The 23,357-nt window shown below is 47.0% G+C and overlaps 1 protein-coding gene and 1 pseudogene across 1 annotated transcript in view; both read right to left on the minus strand.

Annotated features, from left to right (window-relative positions):
• CCDC12 (coiled-coil domain containing 12) overlaps nucleotides 1–23,357 on the minus strand; it is a 274,086-nt gene that overhangs the window by 153,949 nt on the left and 96,780 nt on the right. The window contains exon 2 of the mRNA XM_086940994.1: nucleotides 3,143–3,216. Within this exon, the coding sequence (XP_086797120.1) occupies nucleotides 3,143–3,216 (74 nt within the window). The remainder of the gene's footprint in view (nucleotides 1–3,142; nucleotides 3,217–23,357) is intronic.
• LOC147685118 (diacylglycerol O-acyltransferase 2 pseudogene) lies at nucleotides 16,893–22,830 on the minus strand (annotated as a pseudogene).

Raw genomic sequence — 23,357 nt, forward strand, 5'->3', positions numbered from 1 at the left:
AAGAAAAGGCAGAGCACCAAGGTGGGATACGCTTCCCTTTTGATAATTTAGAAACATTTATTTTAAGGTATAAAAAAAAGTAAAATAAAAATGATATTTGTGTTTACTGCTTTATTTGCAAAGAGTTCCATTTATGTTGCACTGAACAGATTATGTGAAAGGGTTGAATCTGTGACAGGGGTCCTATGAAAGGAATGCAAATGCAGCAAATTCCACGGAGAATTAGGCGAGGTTCCGTTTATAACTATTGAAATTACTACACTGAAAGGACTGAACTAGGATACGACAAAGTTAAAGGGTACGGCTGAGGTGATGTGGCCTGGGCCGAACCTTATTCCATACATGGTGGAAGAGTCCTAAAAGCATAGATATTGGTGGAAAATTGAGAAGCAACTAAATGAAATAGTAGAAACGCAAAATCGATAGGAATGCTGAAATCATGTTATTGCGAACATGGGGTGAACAGTCATCCTCAAACAACAAAAAGTTGCTATGTGACACTGCTTGGAGTTTACTTGATAGAACACTGCCAGACTCTGCGGAGGGAAAATGGATCCAACTTACAGCGAGTGGCTCACAAATACAGAGGATGTCAGCAGAGAAAAACATTTATAAGAGATGGGGCTGCACAAGGAAATTAAAACAATATGGGCTAAATGGTGCAAGACATACAATAGGGAATAATGCCCCCATGCCCTCAAACTATCACTGAGGTACGGGAGAATAAGGATAAGCTACAGGAGACAAACATAGTGCCTGAAAGTGTTGTTTAAAAATGCGTCCCAAAAAGAGTAATCCAATGATTTCCTAATCACCACTCCTACATAAAGAAATGAAAAGAAAAGAAAGACATTTAGCAAAATACTTGATGTAAAAGTTCTGCCTAATTAACGTCTAGGATTTAAATTGATATGCAAGAGCAAGAGGCTGACTGGATATATGTTTGTTTGCATTGTACCTAATGGAAAACAACACAAATTGCTTTTTTTCAAGCTACTATTTGGAGTGAAGTAGGCCCTCACGTCCCTGGATTTTGGCGCCACTGCACCGGCGGCACTATTGATAACTACACCCTTAGCTTCAGCCTGCTTTTTCACCCAGGTTGGAGTTGGGCAGAGGCTCCTGTTCGAAAGGCGTCAGTCTCCTGCCACACACCTCCTGCTGCATGTTGAAATGCGTTCCACGGGGAAAAAACTCTGCAAACCCAACTTAAGTTTGACAAGATCTTTCATTTCGGTTAATAGATGAAAACACTTACAGTTAAGACAGTTAAACACGTTTTTTATCCTTGCCCAAAGTGTCCGATACTGTTTAATGTTAAGATATAGCCAGATTGTTATACACAAAAGATCCTTGAGCCAGGAGTATAAATAGGCTAGCTTTATTCACCTTGAGTTGCAGGTCAAGTTCTTAAGATGTAAATATAAAACCCCACCAGGAGTGACCTCCCTGTCGTTCAGCCTGCCTGCCATCAACTGCCAGTTAACACACAGGCCAAGCCCCCAACATTCAACGATGTCACCAAGCATTCTAGCAGTGACACCATGTGAGCTGCAGGAAAACCCCAGCCAGGGAAAAGAGACATAGATCAAATATAACACAGATGTAATCAACTTTTTTATTTTTCTGAAGGGGATCTTTCTTATATGTAGTCACAGCAGCATTACCCGCAGATGTCAACTGAATAATGACATGGTAACGAACGTAAAGGCTTGAACATAAAATCAAAGTGCTTAGCAGGGCTGGGCTACGGAGACCGGTGGGTGACAACACCAGAGGGGTGGAGAAGTGAGATAGTCAGAAGAACAGTGTGATTGGGTCGCCTTATTACAGCAATCTACTGTAAGTAGGGCCACTGGAATGATGAAATTCTATAGCCAGGATGCTGTCCACTTAATTATCGATTTGCCACATAAACTACCACCTGCTGCATAATTTGCAGATTAAAATAAATGTTCTAGATCAAATGGACCCAAAGTTCCTCAAGAAGCGACTCGAGTGGTGCTGCGTAGCAGCAGACTCTGTCAAGGTCAACTATTACCTATCAGCTGCTAAATGTTTTAATCAATATTTAGGCTAGTACTAACGAGGTGAACTTTTGACCAGGCAGAATTAATGCATGTTAAAATGTCAATAGCAAAATAACACCGCCAGAGAATGGCCAGCATTATACCACATAATTTGCTTTTTCGTGTCATATAACAGTCAAACCTGACGCACAATATGGTTCTCCATTGTCACATAATTACCCAGGCCCCGGCTGTAACTCATAACTCACCTACCAAATTGCAAATAGAGGCAGCGAAGCAACGACAGTGAAATCAAGCTGATTGGAAGAAACTAAAGTTGCTTAAATGAAAGATTTAACAATGTGTCGTCATCACTCTGCCTCTCAGACATTCATCTTTCCTAGATAAGCATCATTCACTTCCAGGTTCTGTCCAAGATAGTGCTGTAAAACTACAATTAGTAATACTTAGCGTTTTATGACAGTTGCCTGGCAGTTAGGTCTGGAGTACTCCGATTGGAGTAGGGTCAAGATTGATTTGCATATGACTGGGTCAAAACTGAGGAGGTGTGTGCAAATTACCAATGTGGCACCGAGTAATTTCCTGTGACTGAGATTAATTCAAGTATTACACCCATCACTTTTTGTACACTTCAGTACAACACCCTAAGCGGGACGGGCATGCCCAGACATGGGGCCTGGGCACACTGTGCCACCAGAGCAAACATACACCTGACTGAAGAGCACCAATCGGGGGTGAAACTGATCTTGGGTTACTTGTATTCTGGATCAGCGAGGATTTGTCCAGGCAGTTTGGGATAGACTGCTCCAACTGGATCAGGGTCTAGAATCAGTTGCATATGGCTGGGCCCAAACCGAGGTGGCATGGAGTGCAAAGTAACGATGGACTGCGATACGGCCCTGGCGTAGCTTAAGACTTTAGAATGGTAAAATCAAATCATTAAGGAATGTGGCACACCACAAAAGAAAACATTCAACTATACATGGGTGCTTGAGTCTGCATAATATGAAATTTGTCTATTTCGGCTTAAAATTTATAGAATGTCTTTGAGCGTCTTAACAGTCAACATTTTGAATCTCCTACACAAAGGATAATAAAAACAATATTAGTACCTGTGCTTGATAGCGCCTTCTTCTTCCACCTCTTCTATGAACTGCTTGTTTTCCGGCTCACCATCATCTTTTGTCTGAAAAGTGAACATGTCAGACTGTTAATACAGCTTCGAGGCATTTGTAAATCCTGCTATGCACTGTGGGACTTCTACAACAAAAAACTTGGCATCGCACAGCAAAAAGGGCCATTAGACCTGTGCAGTCTGCCAATGTCTTCCTATTCTTGACCCACACGGCCTAGGTCTCCTGCTGCACCCTTACTTACTTTCCGCGACTGGTCCACTTTCTGCCTGGAGGTTGTGTTGTGCTACCACCCACATCATAACAAACTAGCAAACCTTGATCAGGGACAACAGGTCCTGCCCAGCGCGTAGAGCTCTCTCAATCGAGCAGGGCTGCAAGCCAAGGATAACATCTTAGTAACCTGTGGTTCCCATGATTTAGGTTCCTCTACTATAGAAGACATTGACTTTGGAGTGGAAGAGCGTGCACAGACAACGCCAACATCATAACAAACATTTTCTGCTTAGAACATATTCCCACCATCACAGGCCCAGATGTACCATGCAAACAAAAGCAATATTCTACCACGACAGGGATAAGGGATCTAACACAGCTCATGTATTAAATTGAATGCTGAATGCAGCAAGAACAATATTAAGACTAAAAAGATCAAAATGGAACAAAACCACAGCAGGCCTTTAATAAACATAAGATAACAATTTGCACCTTAAAGCTGCTGTGAACAATACGGGTAAACTCAGAGTTTTACTTTAGGTAGGCAGTGATTAGGGATGGAGAAGTAGGCCTTCAATGTAGGTTACCCAACTCAAGTCACTCTTACTTACCAATTTTGTTGAATTACTCATCAAGTGGGCACAGCGGTGAGAGGACAGAATGCTTAAGTGGAGAGGGGCCGGGTGAATGAAGAGGGCTTTACAGAGGTGTTCCATGTGATCCTAGTTTAAATGACATAAGGGGGAACGGAGGAACAACACTGAAGTGCTTCTGTGCTTCTATGGACGGCAGGGCTCATTGAATTGATCAACAGCATTTAGGGTCAGATGGGAAAATGAACATAAATAGTCTTAGCCACCAGTAAGAGGTCGGGCCATGCACAGACAGAGGTGAGCACAAGTCCAAACGGAACCACGAAGCTTTAAAGAGGACACCAGGAACCGTTGCAATCAAGATAGCACTTTCCCAAAGATCTAGAGCGAGACAGTTTCTTGGAGACCAAGCCATTATATATTCATTCTTAGAATGGCTGAGCTTGAAAAAGTGTCCATTCGTCCAAGACTCAATAGCAGCTGAGCAGGATCAGCAATTCCATTGGCCTTGAGACAAGAGATGGGCAGATAGATCAACAGATGATTGGAACGCTAAGGATTGAAAATGGGATAATAACCTTCTCTCCCGTTGGCTTCATCTACAGCTGAGCAGGAGGCCAAACCAGGCCCAGAGGGCACTCCAGAGTGCTGTGGTCTGAAACTCATGCTGGCAGAGAGACAGTGGATAATGCGAGCAATCCAAAAAAAAATGTTACTTCCTCATCTAGCGCCCAGATGGTGTTCTCTTGTTAGAAGATCAACAAGAGCTCTGTGGTCAAAGTCTCTGAGAGATCAAAGACAATAAGCAGAGGCATAAAGTCTTGCATGCAGTGAACCAAAGAAGCCACAAAAAAAACTCAGGTGATGCTGTGAACATGCAAAACCAAAACCTCATTCATCAAATCAACTTTACATAAGCGCCGACGGATGGACGGTCGGCAATTTCACAAGAAAAAAAAAGGAGCACCCAGGCAGCGAGAGGGTGATGACTGATGTGCACACACCTTAAATTGTAAAATATTAACACCCCTTTGTTCTTAGAAGATTGCCACTTGCATCCACCAAAGGGACGTTTCAGCAAGACACACATATAACATTTTTCAAGCTTACAGTGTTTGTCAAGTGCAGGGCCGGACATTGTGTTACTTATGTTTGCACTAGAATTGCTCAACTAGGTTAACCTCGTCAGTTTCAAAGTTTATCCAAGTTAACATTTGTTTTGTGCAACTGAAGCTTTCTGCTTGTTCCCTGAAAACATACATACTTTCATCATCCCATATTTCTTTGGACCCACCCTCCAAAATCACGGTCTCACTTTATTTAGAAGCTCAAAAGGCTGATTTTTTTTTAGAACTTATCTATAGCTATGCTGCTGTCCACTAGTTAGCAGTTATCTTCTGTTCAATAGTGCATATGATTTTGCATAAGAGTGGTGTTCGTACAGAGTGCTAAAACGTATCTGCACATGATCTATAATATCCAAAAATTGTTATCCGTCACCTTAGCGAAACCATGGCTGTAACCAAAGACCATAAAAATTTGCATTTCTTTACATTTTCATGGGCCAGGCAGTCCATATGTCGGTGTCAGTCTACTCCTTTCCTAAATGGCCGGCCAATAGAGCTGGTGTTGGCTTCCAACTGCTTTTGTAAAATGTTATTACAAAAACATTTTTTTTAAAGTCCTGCTCTGTGTGCACACAGTCCACCATCGATACATTGATTGTAATAAAGTTTTACAAAATATTGATAGGTGGCTGCCTCATCTGTACGCCACTGAATGTGGCAGAGACGGCCCAGTAACATTGTCTGGGGACCTGCTGTTGCCTCACAAATGGGACAATAAGTAATAACAAAATAATTTTAAAAAGTCCACAATAGCACACAAACCTCTGGCACTGAAAGGGACTCCTTTGTCAGTGGGGGAGAAGATTGTGCTAGGGCTGAAAGCGGTCACTCGCAGACTAAGCAAACAATGGCTCAAGTAGGCTGACCCATTTCGTATGCTGCGTGTGCGGAAAACAAATTGCGAATGACAGCTGAATCGACCAATGGATGAAGATGGCTGGCGAACAAGCCATGTAAGTATGTGTTGTAGAACAGGGGCTCAATGGGCTGGACTGTTCCCATGAGGCACAGGGTCAAGACTGAATTGCATATAGCTGGGTCTGAACTGGGGTGGCGAAGTGAGCTAAAGAAGGCTGATGGATTCAAACCAGATCTGTGACTGGGGGTGGATGTCTGAAACGTTTCAGCGCTCCGTCCATCATCTCCTTGTGTTTGCTTTCTTTGCCCTAAGTTGGCAGGGTATGCCCAGACGTGGGTCCCTTGCTCATTTTGCCTCTGGATTCATGCTAGCCTGGCTGATGAGGGGTGTTACCCCGAAACCGCTCCCAGGATACTTGTTTCCAATCCAGGGAAGACTTAGCTTGGCAGTTCGGGCTGGACTGTTCCCATGAGGCAAAGGGTCAAGACTGATTTGCATACATCTGGTCCTGAACTGGGGTGGCGAGATGATGGATTCAACCCAAATCTGTGACTGGGGGTGAGTGTCTGAAAAGTTTCAGTGCTCCATCCATCATCTCCTTGTGTTTTCAACGTTTATGTGACCTCACAAAAATCCGAAATGGTTCAAACATTGAAACCGAGCGTGGAAGACGGATGCAGGATGCAAGCTGTAAGCCTCCCCCCCCCCCAATGTCATAAAAAAGCCTTAAAATTCCACTTACTAGGGCTCAGCAATTTCTGCGGTTTTACCACAAAGCCTCTTCAAATGGTTCAAAAACCCCAAAGCATAACACCCCTTATCAATGGGAAGTTAACACAGTGGTATCAAAAGCATTTACAAAGCAATTCCTGTATGATAAAAATTACAAAACTATCTACATTTTTTCTGATAATCCAACTATTATGCTTTGTCTGCTGTAAATCCGGAGGTGGGATGCATTTCACAAGACACATTTCTGGAAGAACTGCCAATTCAAATGGTTACACAGCCAGTCTTTTATTTTAGCAAAGTTGTATCGATATAAAAAAACAAAGCAAAGCAATACTTTAAGATGTTCAATATATACAAATGCATGTATATTTCAGGAACTTTAAATAGTTACTGTCAGAAGTGCCAAAAATCTATAATTGGGAATTATAAAAAAAAGTCACAATTGTAAATCGAAACGTACATAGATCAATTAAAGGTCCGGTGTGCAATGATTTGGCTTGTGTCAGGAAAGACATACCAAGCATAAACAAGCATTAAAAAGGCAATAGGTCTCGCCTTTTATTAAGCTAAAGCCATTTGCTTTGCTATACAATACCATTAGCAAAGCAAATGGCTTTAACTTAATCTAATGCGGGACCTATTGCATTTTTAATGATTGTTTAAGGATTGGCACCATAGACGCTTCTTTGTGAGATGAGGGGAGTGGGCCAATGATGGTAACTCTAAGAATGTTGGTGAGCAATGGGGCACATAAATCATGATTTTCTTTGAGTAGGCCCATTGGGACTCCACCTCGACATTTCCCTGCATGTGTCTTGTCTAATATCAACCTTGACCCCCTTGAGTGAGATGGACTGGCTGAATTGGAAAGTTGATTGCTTTCCATTTCCCGTAGTCGGTTCCTCCTCATGTGGTGCAAACTATTTATTGGAGGGGTTACAAATATGAGAAAAATGTGACTGCCATTTTATCATACTTCAATTAAAGCAGAGATGTCCAGTTTAGGACTCAAGGTGCCGTTTTTATACCAGATTTTCTGGGCCATCAAAAACTATGTAAATAAATCCCATTAATATTTGCTGGATGCAAAAGTCTTGTGTGGGTATCCTACAAATCTGCTATGGATTTTGTCTTGGAACTAAACTGGACATCCCTGACCTGACGTTAAGCATTCACTCTTAGTTAATCTGTGGGAATCCACAGGAATGATTCAGCTGATAACAAACAAAGGCATCACAGGAAGAGAATGTGTATATTACAAATCTTACCATGAGAAGTCAATCTGTGCAGGCCAGCTACGAGCCTGCAACAGTAAACCTCACATGGATGATACCTGTGCAGTACTGCGGCATGGAAACCATGGGCCTTGGTGCAAAGCAAGGAAATGGCCCTTTTGACTGCTGTCTGGGTAGTAAAACACAGCAATTATCCTAGCTCAAAGGGCCCTGGCGCCACAGCATCTGCTGCACCAGTGTTAGCAATGCCCTTGTACTCGTGTTATTCACCCAACATCCACATTCCAATATAAATACTTTAATGCCTCAAACATTTTGGGGACTTTCATACACACAAAGCGCCACTGTCTCAAAGCAGCACTTATGCATATACCAGGGTGTTGCCAGTTTCCTCATCAGTAGTTCGACAAAACGCAGTGATTGGCAATCAATCAACAAGTTAATGCTTTTGCATTTTAAATCGAAAGAGACGATTAGGAAACAGTGGCAGAAGCTTGCTCCACTGGAGTTACATATACTGTCGTTTTTTAGATCTCGGCCTGCGTAGGCTGCGCTTGCGCAGTCTCGCTGCCAAGATTTTATGTTTTCCAGAGTGGGGGCTTGAACCCGCCCCTCTTCTTCATTGGCTGGCTTCCTAAACGGAGGCCAGCCATTGGAGAAGAGGGGCGTCTGTCCGTTTAAGCCAGTCTTTTTCGGATTGAGGGGCGTGTTTTTTCATGTTCTTTCTCTCCTCTTCCCATTGGCTGGAATTTTACATTCCAGCCAATAGGAAGAGGAGAGAAAGAAAAACACGCCCCCCCAGTCCGAAAATCACGGGGAGTTTCTCAGAGGCATTTCTGCTTGACCTTGGAGAAACATGGTGGTGTCATGGCGTGGTCCGCTTTCCTGCCGGAGCTACCGAGGGTAAGTATCTGCCCTCTAGTGATGCTTGTTTTTCTTTGCTATAAAAAAATATACATTTTCAAGAAGCATGTTTTTTTCCTTGTTTGGACGGAGTCTGGCCTTTACATGACATTTTTAAAACCGCGGCACCTGCTCTGCTGAAATTGCATAAATGATGAGTGAATACCAGAGCAGCCGACACAATGGCCAATTCAAAGACCCCGGGAAGGCGGGGGGGGGGGCGGGGAGATCGGTCATTTGCCCGCGGAGCCCGGGCAGACATCGGTAATGTATTCATAGCCATGACACACAATGGCGGTGTCATGAACTGCGCCCCCCCCCGGGGACCAGCGGGTCTATGATATTGGCTCTTGGCCACAAAGGCTCCAGTCAGAGCCTAAATTCATCAGGCTCACAACATTGCTTTTGGACTACTGAATAATGTACCGTTTTTTGGAGCCCAGTCTGGCTCGGGTCACCGGGGTTCATGGGTTAATAACAGGTTTGGTTTTCGATGTCAGCAGCTGCTCTGATAACATATGAAAGAATCCTATTCTCTTGATTAGATTTTGAAATGGATCAATTTTTAATCAGGAGGAACATCTGACTCAATCAATAAGAGTAGCTTTGAGCAGAGGCCGCGCCCGGGCTCTTTATTTACAGGATGGTTTGTCTTTAGGAATACGCAAATCACCAGCGCCGCCACACGCCCGTCGGCCTGGATTACCGCCACACTTAAATCAAGAATTTGATTCATCTGCTGATTGGTTAGTAAATCCATCCTTCTGTTTAAGACGTAAGAGCCACAGCTAAAGGTGTGATAGCGCTTCATCACTGTCTGCCATCGATGCCCGGGCATTTACTCACTCACCACTGAGGACGTTCTGCCTACTCTAATCTATGCACTTCCTCCCAGTAGTAAACATTCAAATCTTATAATGCCGGAGGCATGGAGACAGATGGCCCCGGCTTGTCCAGCTTGTCTTGTATTTTGTGTATCTGTGTACATTGTGCCCTGTTTTTTGCACAAGTTTGCACTCGTAGCATGTGTGCATGTTATTTTTTTTGCAGTATATTCCAGAGAATGTTTGAAAATCCCCAGTCAGAATACACAATCATTTAGCACCACAGGGGCAAACTACAGAGTTAGGAATTGTCCTAAAAATATGTATTTTGGCAGAGTTAGTCACACCTTCTTTTGCACAGCAGGACTTAACGTTGAAGGCTTTTGTTATTAAAGATACTGATTTTAAAGAGTGATAACACATGTTAATGTTTGCGGGCGAGTCCAGTGCTGCCGGGGAGGCTGCAGTGGCCATGGGGGGTCCACCTTGCTGTGGATGGCGCTCTGGGTACAGATCGGTGTCTAGCCGTTCCAGTCATCTCAATCAGAAGCATCCTGGGCCTGCATATGCTCCTGGTGTTGCGGCCTGAGTCTGCACCGGCAGTGCCGTCTCCGGGGGCACAGCTTGCAGTGCAGTGCCCGAGTGAGGACGCGCAGGGCTCGAGTGTGGGGCTCCCGGGATTGAAGACATACCCCAGGTGAGGCGAGCGTGCCGATGCGGAGTGCGCACACATCGTTTTCTGACTTGCCGGTGAGTGCTTCGATCACCCGGGTCCCAGCGAGAATTGCAGCGTGACGGTGGAACTGCATGCAGACTGCTTGACAAACGCACATTAAGGAGGCAGATATTGATGCCTGGCGGCATGCCCTGGCCCCATGGAGCAGCCCCCCTGCAAGGGAACCTGCATTGGGGGGGGGGTCAACGGGGTGTTTTTGCTCGCACTATCCAACAGTAATGAAAGGAAGTTCGCCATGGTTACCTCCGGTCAATTGCAGCATTAATCGCTAAACGTTAGTATCATTCTTTCCCTGTTTATTTATGTTCAGAAACCACTTGTTCTTGCCTCTGTTCCCTGCTTGTGATCGTTTTTTCTTGCCTCTGTTCCCCTGCTTGTGATCGCTTGTTCTTGCCTCTGTTCCCCTGCTTGTGATTGTTTTTTCTTGCCTCTGTTCCACTGCTTGTGATTGGCTTTTCTTGCCTCTGTTCCCTGCTTGTGATCGTTTTTTCTTGCCTCTGTTCCCTGCTTGTGCTTGTTTTTTCTTGCCTCTGTTCCCTGCTTGTGATCGTTTTTTCTTGCCTCTGTTCCCTGGGGCGTTACTGGGCAGAGATGGGCGTGTGGCTGTTCTAGACTGAGAGAAGCAACAGGTGAGCTCTGGGAGTTGGTGGGGGCCTGGAATAACCCATTTGTAAATAAGGAGACTCCCCTGGGTGAGGGTGTGTCTCTGTGGTTTTGTGTGTGTGTGTGTGGCTCTGTGTGTGTGTGGCTCTGTGTGTGTGTGGCTCTGTGTGTGTCTCTGAGTGTGTGTGTGTGGCTCTCTGTGTCTGGCTCTCTGTGTGTGAGTGGCTCTGTGTGTGTGTGTGGCTCTGTGTGTGTGTGTGTGTGTGGCTCTGTGTGTGTGTGTGGCTCTGTGTGTGTGTGTGGCTCTGTGTGTGTGTGGCTCTGTGTGTGTGTGTGGCTCTTTGTGTGTGTGTGTGTGTGGCTCTTTGTGTGTGTGTGTGTGTGGCTCTTTGTGTGTGTGTGTGTGGCTCTGTGTGTGTGTGTGGCTCTGTGTGTGTGTGTGTGTGGCTCTGTGTGTGTGTGGCTCTGTGTGTATGTGTGGCTCTGTGTGTGTGTGTGGCTCTGTGTGTGTGTGTGGCTCTGTGTGTGTGTGTGGCTCTTTGTGTGTGGCTCTGTGTGTGTGGCTCTGTGTGTGTGTGTGGCTCTGTGTGTGTGTGTGGCTCTGTGTGTGTGTGGCTCTGTGTGTGTGTGGCTCTGTGTGTGTTGGGCTGTGTGTGTGTGTTGGGCTCTGTGTGTGTGTTGGGCTCTGTGTGTGTTGGGCTCTGTGTGTGTTGGGCTCTCTGTGTGTGTGTGGCTCTGTCTGTGTGTGTGTGTGTGTTGGGCTCTGTGTGTGTTGGGCTCTGTGTGTGTTGGGCTCTGTGTGTGTTGGGCTCAGTGTGTGTTGGGCTCAGTGTGTGTTGGGCTCAGTGTGTGTTGGGCTCAGTCTGTGTTGGGCTCAGTGTGTGTTGGGCTCAGTGTGTGTTGGGCTCTGTGTGTGTTGGGCTCTGTGTGTGTTGGGCTCTGTGTGTGTTGGGCTCTGTGTGTGTTGGGCTCTGTGTGTGTTGGGCTCTGTGTGTGTTGGGTTCTGTGTGTGTTGGGCTCTGTGTGTGTGTGTGGCTCTGTCTGTGTGTGTGTGGCTCTGTCTCTGTGTGTGTGTGGCTCTGTGTATGTGTTTTTGCTCTGTGTGTGCGTGTGGCTCTGTGTGTGCGTGTGGCTCTGTGTGTGGCTCTGTGGGTGTGGATGTGGCTCTGTGTGGGTGGGTGTGTGTGGCTCTGTGTGTGTGTGGGTGTGTGTGGGTCTATGTGTGGCTCTGTGTGTGTGTGGGTGCAAATGCAATAGGTCTCGCATTTGCGAGAGATTAAGCTATTGGCATTGTAAATGACAATGCCACTTATTTATATGTTTTAAAAACAAAAATAATGTCATGAGCAATGCCAATAGCTCTAACTTTAACAAAGACGAAACCATTGCATTGTAAATGCTTGTTTGTAACAGGACTTGGGTAACCTGGAGCGATATCCTTGCACTGAGCAGGTGACGTGCTGCTCACACAGACGGTGAGGCCTCACCAGGGCTTTAAGTGGGATGACAAATCGGGGAGGGGGGGGTGTCTCTCAAATGGGTGTGGCCGATGTAATTAAGGGGGCGACTTAAAAAAAAAATAAGCTAAAAATCTATGCTTAGCATAGTGTGTCACTCACTGGTATGTTGCGGCTTCTGTCATTGCATCCAAATATATAATACAACAAGTAGCATAACACTTACAACAAGCAAGGACTATTGCATAACACCTACAACAAGCAAGGACTATTGGCATTGTCAGTATCTGTTAGCTGCATAAGATAAATAAGCAACAACTACAGCTTCCTTGTAATGAATATTGAAAATGCTTCAGTTCTGAAATGAGGAGACTGTGAATCAACTATAATGAGTCAAAGGCAGGGAAGGATGGCACTGCTGCAGAGTTAAAATGTATTCTTTTTTTCCCCCATGAGGGTGATGGCTAAAACGAGAGCCCGATAGCTACCCGTTTCATCACCTGCTTTTTAGAACTGCCGGTGCTGAGCACCTGCGGGACCCGGCCCACTTAAAGCCCTGTGTCTCACTGACGTGAACATTGAGGCCGCACCCTGCAGGCACCGCTCACAGGTTGATGCTTTCTAGGGAACTAACACCGTGAGATTCGACAACCGCAGCCTTGTAAAGGTGAGGCTGAGAGCACGTTCACTGACAGCCACGGAGCCAACTTGAACTGATGCTGGAAAGGGGAAATGTTTGGCGGAGCAGTGACCGCAAACAAGGAGGGTGGAGCCACTGGAAAACGCTTTAGCAGGAACTGGGGCTTCTGTGGAGTGACAGATAGACACGTAGAAGCAATCTCAAGACTCGCAACAAAGCGTAAAAGCACTTGCAGAACACTACACCCGTTAAACTTGGGCTCGCCCATTCCCCCCGGAATAGTCTCTCTGTTTAGGAGGCCCCAAGTTTAGATGCTTTTCAGGACCGGGGTGCACTCAGCTGAGTTCGGCTGCGCTGGGAAGCGTGTGAACTGCCCGTCACCCGAGGCTATGCGTTTTCAGTGGGAGGCGACTGGTAAAGGCAACTCCCTCTTACTCTCAAGTTCAAGTTCAGGAATTTGTATAGCGCACTACTCACGCAGAGGGTCTCAAGGCGCTTGGGGGAGGGTGTGCATTATTTATCGAATAGCCAGGTTTTAAGTTGCTTTCTGAAGGAAATGTGGTTCTGTGTAAGGCGGAGGTGAGTGGGGAGAGAATTCCAGGTTTTGGCCGCTAAGTAGGAGAAGGATGTTCCTCCCATGGTGGATCTGTGTGTGTGTGTGGCTCTGTGTGTGTGTGTGTCCTCTCTAAGCGCACGGAGGAACATCAGGACCGGAGTGCGCTCGCTGTGCGCGAAAAACCCACCGTAAAGAAGTATAACGCAGCCACAAATTCCCAATCAAAGGTGAACATAGACATTTCTGGATGCAAGCTACTTTAGATTTTGAAACAAATGATCAAATAATAATTTTGCCTTGCTTGTTTTATCTCATGAAATGTGTTGTATGGGAAAATCAGGGTTATATTTCTTTCAGTTCTGCGAACTCTAGAGTAATACTACACCCCTCCCTCCCGTCCTGCCCCCTCCGTCCAATCCCTCCCCCCTCCCCAGGGCACGAAAGTGAGTGCGCTCGCTGCTCTGATTGGAGTCTCTGTTGTTAAAGGACTGCAAACAGAACAGGAGGGCGGGCAGGCCAGCCGCGTAAGAGTCAACCACGTGGTTTATGAGAAAAGCTCCTGGTGGTTAACGCGTTAGGAGGAAATCGAGTGTGAAAGTTGCAATTCGGAAGGATGAGTATCGTTTTGAAACACTTCCAACAAAGTTCAGTGCCAACCTGTCTGTAAAGGGAGCTGCACTGAGACTTGTTCACCCTTCAACCATTAATCAATTCTCTTATTTTTTGTTCCAAAGCCCAATTTCTACAGATGTGACAGTGTTGGAATTAGAAAAACAAGCGCTCGCCATGACACCATGACATAGACTTTTCTCTTTTTCTGCCGTCCCACTTGGATGGCCTGGCCTGCTTTCCTTCTAAGTAAAAGGTTTGTTATCTTTATGGGGCCATGTGTTTGGCCCCATAAAGATAAGAAACCTTTTACGGCAAAAGGAAGGCAGGCCGTCCAAGTGGGACGACAGAAAAAGAGAAAAGTCGATGTCACCAAAAGCTCTTTCCCAATGTCTGGCCACCGTTTAGCATAAACGGTGATGCCGGCCAATGGGAAAGAAGGGTGGGGCTTAAAGCCTGATACTCAAAGCTACCTAAAAACATAAAATCTCGCCAGCGAGACTGCGCATGTGTGCAGCCTACGCTAGCCGAGACCTAAAAAGGTAAATGAACAACGAGTGTGCATACATCTATCTCACCCAAACATTACACACCCCCAGCACATCCCCTCCAGTGACAGGAACAAGGAATCAAATGTAGCAACAAAAGGAGGTATGACACAGTGAGCCCAATGTGGTAGGAATGAAGATCAATGAGGATCCCTTGTAAAAAGCCAGGAGAGCCTCAAGTTCAGCTGGGGGTACAGGCACCACATCACCATGCAACTAACAGGAGGGAAGTAGCTACAGGGACATTTAACTGGAGGTCTCATCTGCTCTCTCTGCCTCATCTCCTTGGAAATCTGCTAGAATTACAACACAAGCTTTCACCTGTTCTAGAGGGCGCCTGCCCGGGTGTGCTTCGCGAAGCATCGCTATACCCTCCCAGGTCGCCCACGGTACAACGTCTGCCTGCCAGCTTTTAACCCACGGGGCCTAAGAATTTTTCCATAGCATGGTGATCTTACCTTTACCAACACCAAGGCTAAATCAATAATGCGGTTAGTGAGTTTGTATTTAGCATGCCGGGAGTAGATGCCCAAAATATATAACCGGGTGGAAGGAGTCAAGCGTGCAATCAGTGGCCTATACCAAGAGGCGTACTGCCTCCGACCAGTAGACGGTTGAGTGGGGGCATCCCCATAGCATATGAAGGATGTCTCCTGAGGCGAAGTGACAGCATGGGCAGTCAGGCGATGTCGGGGGAAAATATACTTTAAGTTTCAAAGGTGTGAGGTATGCTCGGTGAAGGACATAGAAATGGGTCAATTTAAAGTGACCATTGCAGGAGGTTTGGAGTGCCGCCTCTCACATATAGGCCCAATCTCCATTTGTGATGGCGGTTCCTATATCTTCCTCCCAACTTTACTATAGTAACACAAGCGGAGAGCATGCATCATTATGCAGAGCCACATAGAGGTGCGAAATCAAGCATCGGACGTTGGAGACACCGCAAAGGAACTGACAGGGAGGAATTTGGGCTCTACACCACATAGGCCCCACATTGTATGTATAGCTGCCCTCAGGGTGCCATATAACAGAAATTGTCCCACCGGTAAATCATAGTCTGCACAAAGATCATCAAATGATCGCAACATGCCATCAGCGTATTACGCTTCCCCCGTGTCCAGTCTCGCCACCTTCCACTACAGTAGACAGCCTTCTTCAATGACCTGCAATGGTGTTTTCAGCCAGTCCTTTAATTCACTTTGAAGTCTTCGTCTGGGGACGCCACACTTAGGCCCCCATTAGGATGGCGGGCGGACTTTGCCCGCCCGCCATCCTCGTGCAAAACAGGACCGCCAGCCATAGGAGCGGCGGTCCCGCCTTGAGCATTAGGATGCGCCCGCCACACAGGCGGGCGCATCCTGTATTTTTACCATTGCGGCGGGCGGTGCAGAAAGCGCCGCCCGCTGCAATGGTAAAAAGTGCATTTCAAAGCACAACATGACAGGCACCGCGCAGTGCCTGCCATGTTGCACTTTGAAATGAGGGGGGGGGGGTGCCATAGGTACCCCCCACCCCCCGGACTCCCAGGAGGCCCGCAACAGGCCACGCAGTGCGTCTCCGCATGCTTTTCCGTGGCGGCAAAGCATGTCAGGAAGGGCATCCTAATATGGCTGGCGGTGTCTCAGACTCCACCACCATATTAATCCTTTTCCGCCCCGGCCGCAAGGCGGGCGGTGCAGAAAGCGCCGCCCGCTGCAATGGTAAAAAGTGCATTTCAAAGCACAACATGACAGGCACCGCGCAGTGCCTGCCATGTTGCACTTTGAAATGCGGGGGGGGTGCCATAGGTACCCCCCATGTGCACCCCCCACCCCCCGGACTCCCAGGGGGCCCGCAACAGGCCACGCAGTGAGTCTCCGCATGCTTTTCCGTGGCGGCAAAGCATGTCAGGAAGGGCATCCTAATATGACTGGCGGGGTCTCATAGACACCGCCACCATATTAATCCTTTTCCGCCCCGGCCGCAAGGCGACCGGGGCGGAAAAGCGGCAGATGGTCTTTCTGTCCACCGCGGTCCCCCCCGCCATTCTAATATGGCGGGGGGAATTCTGGATATGATGTCGGGCGGATTGCCCCGCCAGGCCGGCGGTGGCTACCGCCAGCCTGGCGGGGGCAATCCGCCCGACATCATAATGGGCCCCTTAGTCTTGTATTTGTTGAAGAGCATGATCAGGGAGTTCAGGTACATGCTGTGGCAGAGATGCATATATTGTTCACTTGGTCAAACTATTTTGGAAACAGATTATTTCGCCAACAACAGTGGTGATAGGATTTGCTTATGGTACCAAGCCTCAGCTACTGGACGAGAATACACCACAGCCATTTAAGATGCAAGAGGCATAACCAACATGCTTCTGAAATTTCTTCTTTACTCATTGTCCCCAGTAGTTTTCTTCAAAGATAATCTGCTTGTGTTGGGCATGGCCTTTCTTACAGGATTTCCCTAAAAACCTTTGGCTTTGTTTCCCCCTGGTTTTTGCGGATACTCTTTTCATGCTCTTAGGACTCTGGGCACTTTCCAACTGTAATGCAGTGAGAAAGTGCATGCGCCCTTCTTACACATGCTAGGAAGTGGTGATTACTTAATTGGTTTAGGTGTTGTACCAGTGAGAGCCCTGTACAAAAGGTACACCACACACCTAGGGCAGGTACTGCACTGGCTAAAAGTGGGATGCAGCACTGATTGTGCCACCCACTGGAATAGCCTGTCAAATATGTATCAGGCCTGCCATAGCAGGCCTGGAGGTGCGCAGTTGCGCTTAGGCTCAGGTTGGCATTTCTCACTCATTAGCCAACCCTCAGTGGGCCTTCCACTACCACTAGAGCCGCCCTAGTGTAAGCCCTGAGGGACGGAGAAAGAGGTAAGCGAAAGACAGGGCAGGTACACATGGTTGTTCCATGTCCAGGTAGTAAAGAATCCCCATGTGCGTTTTCCCTACCTAGGAAATCTGCTCTTCAAATTGGCCACCACCAGGGTTTTGCTGATTTTCTGCTTGTGGCTTTAGGGCTATGGGCACTTGCCCACTGTAAATGGAGTGTGAACGTGCAAGCGCCCTTCCTACACATGTTAGGAAGTGGTGCTTAACTGATGTTTTTAAACGTGTCTCAAGCTTGCTATTGCAGGCCTATGTGCACCCTTGCATGTTAAATGTTTTTAAAACATGTCTCAAGTGTGACATTGCTGGCTTGCGAATTCTTACTTGCTCCTATGCTCAGCTTGGCCTTTCTAAACCACTGGCCAATCCTGAGGGGGCCTTTCACTACCACTAGGACACCCGTGGGGCAAGTCTTAAAGGGTGAAGCTAGTGGTAGGTGAAAGGCAGGGCAGGAACATGAAGAATACCCATGTGTGTTCACTACCTATGAGGTTTCCTCTTCCAAACAGGTTAACATGGGGGAATGGTTGAAATTACTTCAGGTTGCATTAGTGGCTTAGAGTGTTTCCTATCATTGGATTCACAATGACAAACCCTCTCCTGTGGTAAAGAGGGGTTTGTCATTTCTAGCTTAGAAATGGCACTTCTAGAAAGTGGGCATTTCTCTGCTCTAAAACTTTGTGCGCATTTTAGTTTGACTCCAGTCCACAGTGGAGGCTGAGGGCACACATCTGTTCATTCCCCAGGGACAGCTATGAACAGAGGGCATGCAACTGGAATAACAGACCACTGCCAGCTGAGGGTCTGATAGGATATACTGGAGGGAGAGGTTTTTTATACTTGGCCTGTGGGAAGCAAGATCATGGCCCCAATAAAGATTATGATCTGCATTCCATGTCCCAATGGTAGACAGGACTGAAATTTAGGGGAGACATCTGTGGTTCAAAGGGATACCCTCTGAACCACCCCCCAACTTCAAAGATACACTACATTACAACTACTGGTGCTGTACTTAAGCAGGATAGAGATACACTTGTGGGGACGTGGGACCGGAGATCCTGGTACTGAGTGGTGCACACTGCCAGAAGAATCTGTTGTGCACAAGGAGTATTACAGCCATTGGAAGGGACGGTGCGCCCTTCCTGAACAGTGGCTGGCCTGGGCTGACTACTTGCTGCTGTGTGGCACCCTGAAATGTGTTCTCCAAGGGCTTGTTGGCTTAACCCTGCTCTCTTATGGAGGTCTCAGGGACATCAAAGACCTCTCACGAGGGACCCACACTATTTACTTGTGACACCTGGAAAGCAGTACCCTCTTAAGTGCCCACATCATCTGTTGGAGCCCAAGTGCGGTGTGAGCGTGGAAATAAGATTTGTAACTAGAGACCAGATTGCCTTCTGTGGAACCCCAAAAGTACTCTCCTGCATCTAAGGAGTGTGGCCCTGTATCATGGGGTCCCAACATGTATAATCGTCTTGGTAGTGAGTGAATTCAGTGGTTGCGGGACTCAACATGGCCTGCTTCATCAATTGTGCTGCATCTATCTCATGCAACACGCCGACTGCATGCTCATTGCGTGCCGTGTAAGATTCACAGGTTCCGCCACTCGAAGGTGAGGGCATACCCATAGTAGTGCCTCATTCTACCTCTTGTAGCACTGCTGAACATGCGTCTGTGTGGTGACCGGAATAGTCTGGTGCAACCCGTATCACCAGACATTATGCCTCATTTCCAGGGAGGTACAGAATTTGCAGCTCTTCATTGTGTGTGACCGGAACGGTCTGGTGTGACTCGTCTCAACGCACACCAGATGTTGTGCTCATTTCCAGGGATGTGCAGAGGAGCAAATTTATGTTCTGTCATGCCGGATTGCCTGGGTGCTACTCTGATCAAATTGTGTCTCAACTGGTGCCTCCTTCTACCTAAAGGCTCCCATGCTTCATCCCCCATTGATCGATTGTTCCTTTTTTGCCCTCAGTGCGGCGGACCAACTGCCCTCTCATCACCCAGCCAGACGACCTTGTAATGCCAGGTAGTACTGCCCGGATCGGGCCTGGGTGGTGTTAGTAATTGACTGGGCAAAGGAACACTTCCAAGCATGATTGGAAGCGGGACAAGAGACTGCGTTACCCCTCCACCTCTGTGCTTCGCTGAACTACGCTGGCGTCAAAAGGCACAGTGCGGAATCCTTTGATTGAACGACTATCGCCTCAGCCCGTTTCTGCTCCACATAGCATGGGTGACCTTCCCAAGTAGTGGCCTAACCTCCATGTGTCGACAGCCGCCTAATTAGCCCTGCTGCCTGTCCCCACCTTCTTCTTGGGACGCTGACTAAGTGCGACTCCGGTCGCGATCGGCCTAGAATTAGGGGGGTGAAGGTTTTTTTTATCTCTAACCCAGGGGTGTAGGGTAGTTGGGGTTAGCTGAATGGTGAAGGAGGACTTGGGCCATGGGGTCTTCATGTGCATGTTCAACTAATACGCTGAATATCAGTTGCACAACATTACGATGCTGTCTGTCCGAGTGTGCGCCATATGGACCTGCCGGATATCCATGGCACCGCGCATCAGTGCTGAGTGAGTGTGGGAGTGACTGCCAGTTATTAATTACATTATGTAGTGGAGTTGCTTTACAGTTGATTCCTTGCCAAAGAAATACCCAGTTTGACAATGATTTATGCCCATGTGGCCTTGGCTCACGGTGCTGTTTAAAAGTGTTAGAATAATGTATGTGTACACATTTCTGATATCATTGTGATCTGGGGAGCACCCTAAACCTGTGTGGTATTGAAATATGATAATTGCCAAGGTGGGCCTAATTCTGACGTTTTGCACCGCATGAGGGTGCTAGGGGGTAAAGTAGGATCTTTTCCAAGTGTGCATATTACTGATCTCATTTTAACACAGTTGGGCTTAGTACTGCCAGTGATATTTCCATATGTGATTTGTGCCCAGATAACATGATGTTCATGTTGCGTTAATTGATATGTGCTGAAGACAAACTTTATTTACATACACCACGTATGAAGTCTCTTTAGTGACACACAGTGTATTTATTGTGTGAGAGTGCTGTACCAATGCTTTACCCATTGCCTCTGTGATAAGCCTGACTGCTCAGTGCCAAGCTACCCAAGGGTGAGCGCAGGTAATACATTGAGTGTAATCAGCCAGCCCTGACCAGAGTGGTTGGTTCTGGTTAGGGCCTCGCCGAAGTTAAACAGATTGTGCCTATAACAACAGCTTGTAAGTTTCTTTTTCTCTGAACGAGTACAATGGAAGCAGGTCTGTCCAAAGCCGGAGGGCTAGTTTCACAAATCCCTTCTGCTTCTTTAGGGTGACACTGTGCTTTCCTTGTATAGAACTCAACGACTCCACAGCTCCTCCAACCACAATGACCACTGCATTCCCAGTGCCATTCTGGGAGACGATTTAGTCCATTGTATCACGATTCAAAGGACATATGCCTCCAGACATCAAGTACTCTCTCAGCAGAAGGAACCAGAAGTTTCCAGCCAAAGTACCAAGGTGCAGTATGATACGAGGAAACTGCACAGAGAAACCGGTGACTTCAGTACCAAAGTTGCAGAATGCACCCAAACACATGATCCTGTGAACATTATAGCGAAATATGTAATTTCTGCTAGGGAGCAAGTTGTGAGTTTTAACAAACCTTACTGGGAAGTAGTCCCGTATGTATTTCCAAACAGTCCAACTCTTGACTCATTTCGACCTTCTTCCACCTTTATTTGGTGTATTCCAGCCAAAAACCAGCAAAGCCAGATATAGGGCAGCGATCATCCAGCAACTGGTGCAAAAGATGTAGATTAGTATTGCTTTATATCCAACACTCATCATAAGGAATGTTATTATAACTCATTGTAGCAATGAGACAATCGGCAGCTGCTTTTCTACTTCAGAGTTGAACAGCCAAGCAAAGGTGGGGAAATCCTTTACAGAAGACGTTGCCTCACGGGACTTTCGATTAAGCTGCGATGAGGGTCTTCATGGTGAAGCCCTAGGCTGCCACAATGTAAGGATGTTCATGCAGGGGAGCAGGGTGTAACGCTGTTGCCACTGGAACAGCTTCTACCCTAAAAAAACACAACGTATATTTCTACACACCTTGTTTATTTATTTATGCATTTATTTATTTTAAAGGTTTTCTATAGCGCTGGCTAGATCCAAGGGTATCAGAGAGCTGTACAAGGACTGGGTGATAAAAAAGTTACAAAATAACAATTGAGTAAAGACATAAAAATAAAAGACATTTATAACATTATAACATTATAAACGTTGCAGATATTACATGTGGTCGTAAATAAAGAATACCATTGGGCAATAACAAGAATTGGATAATAAAACTAGTGAAGGATGGTTAGAAGTGAGGGGGTGGAAGGTGTGAAGGAGGGGGTGGAACTGAGGAGGATGATGGGAAAGGTGATAGAATGAAGGAGTAAGGGGTAACTACAAGAGAAAATAGAGGGGGAGGTGGTTGAATATGTATGAATGAGAAGGGGGGGTGAGACAGGCAATCAGTCGAGGGAACCTCATATAGTCAGGGTTCGATTATAATCTATGTTGGATTAAGGCCCCCAGAATCTGTTGAGAAGACGCAGCTTGAGGTCCTTTTTGAAGCTGAGGTAGGAGGGGTTGCAACCTAGGTCTTTAGGGAGTGAGTTCCAGATGGTAGGTGCATTACCGGAGAAAGAGTGTGTCTGTGTACATTTGTTGTTCAACAAGGGGGGGGAGACAAGGATGAGGTCGTTGGTGCTCCTCATTGCTCAAGAGCAGCCAGCTTTGTGGAGTTTATCGGAGAGATACAATGGGGTGTGTAAAGGCCCATTCTTGAGAGAGACGGATTTATACATTTCAGTTCTCTCCAACACATAAGAAAGTACCATGGTTGTCTTGTGAACAGCGGTGTTTCCTCCGCTGAGGCGGTGGGGCGTTACCCTACTGCTTTTTAGCAACCCCAACCCCCTCCCACCCTCCCTGCTGTCCCTAAAACTACCCTCACCCCTTCAACAGCCCTTAGGCATAAAACCCTAACCCCCAATTTAAAAACTACTGCGACCCCCCCAGCCCTGAAAACTACCCCGAACCCCCCAGCCCTTAAAATAACACCCCCTCAGCCCAGCCCCACTTACCTCACCATCTCCTCTGGCTCTCTTCCTGGCTAGGTCTTCCTGCTTCCGCCCAGCAGATGCAGAAAGACCGCGCACTGCCTTAACCAGGCATGTGCATGGGTAAGGCAAGCGTGGTTAGGCTTCCGATGTTAGAACACGCATGGCTAAGCTGTGGTCTCCCGACTGTTTTCCATATCAGGGGCGGCCTTAGGCATGTGCAAGCTGTGCACCTGCACAGGGCTACCAAACCCTAGGGGCCACCACACCAATATATATCCTTAATATAATAATCCTCTGAGATTGGATACATATTTGCGTGGCAGCCCCTGGCAGGGATTTGGCGGCCTCCGGCTCTGTTCCACTTCCAAACACCCTGACCCGCCCCTCTTCACTGACCCCTGCTCTCCGCCCCGCCTGGACCCCCTCTTCTGGGGCCCCCTACCTACGCTCCCTGCCCAGGGCCGCCATGAGCCTGGAGCCGCCCCTGCCCATATCAACGTACCACCAAACATATATACACATATATTAACCGTACCCCAACTACTGATGATCCTAC

The sequence above is a fragment of the Lissotriton vulgaris genome, chromosome 10 (assembly GCF_964263255.1).
Source record: "Lissotriton vulgaris chromosome 10, aLisVul1.2, whole genome shotgun sequence".
Lineage (NCBI taxonomy): Eukaryota > Metazoa > Chordata > Amphibia > Caudata > Salamandridae > Lissotriton > Lissotriton vulgaris.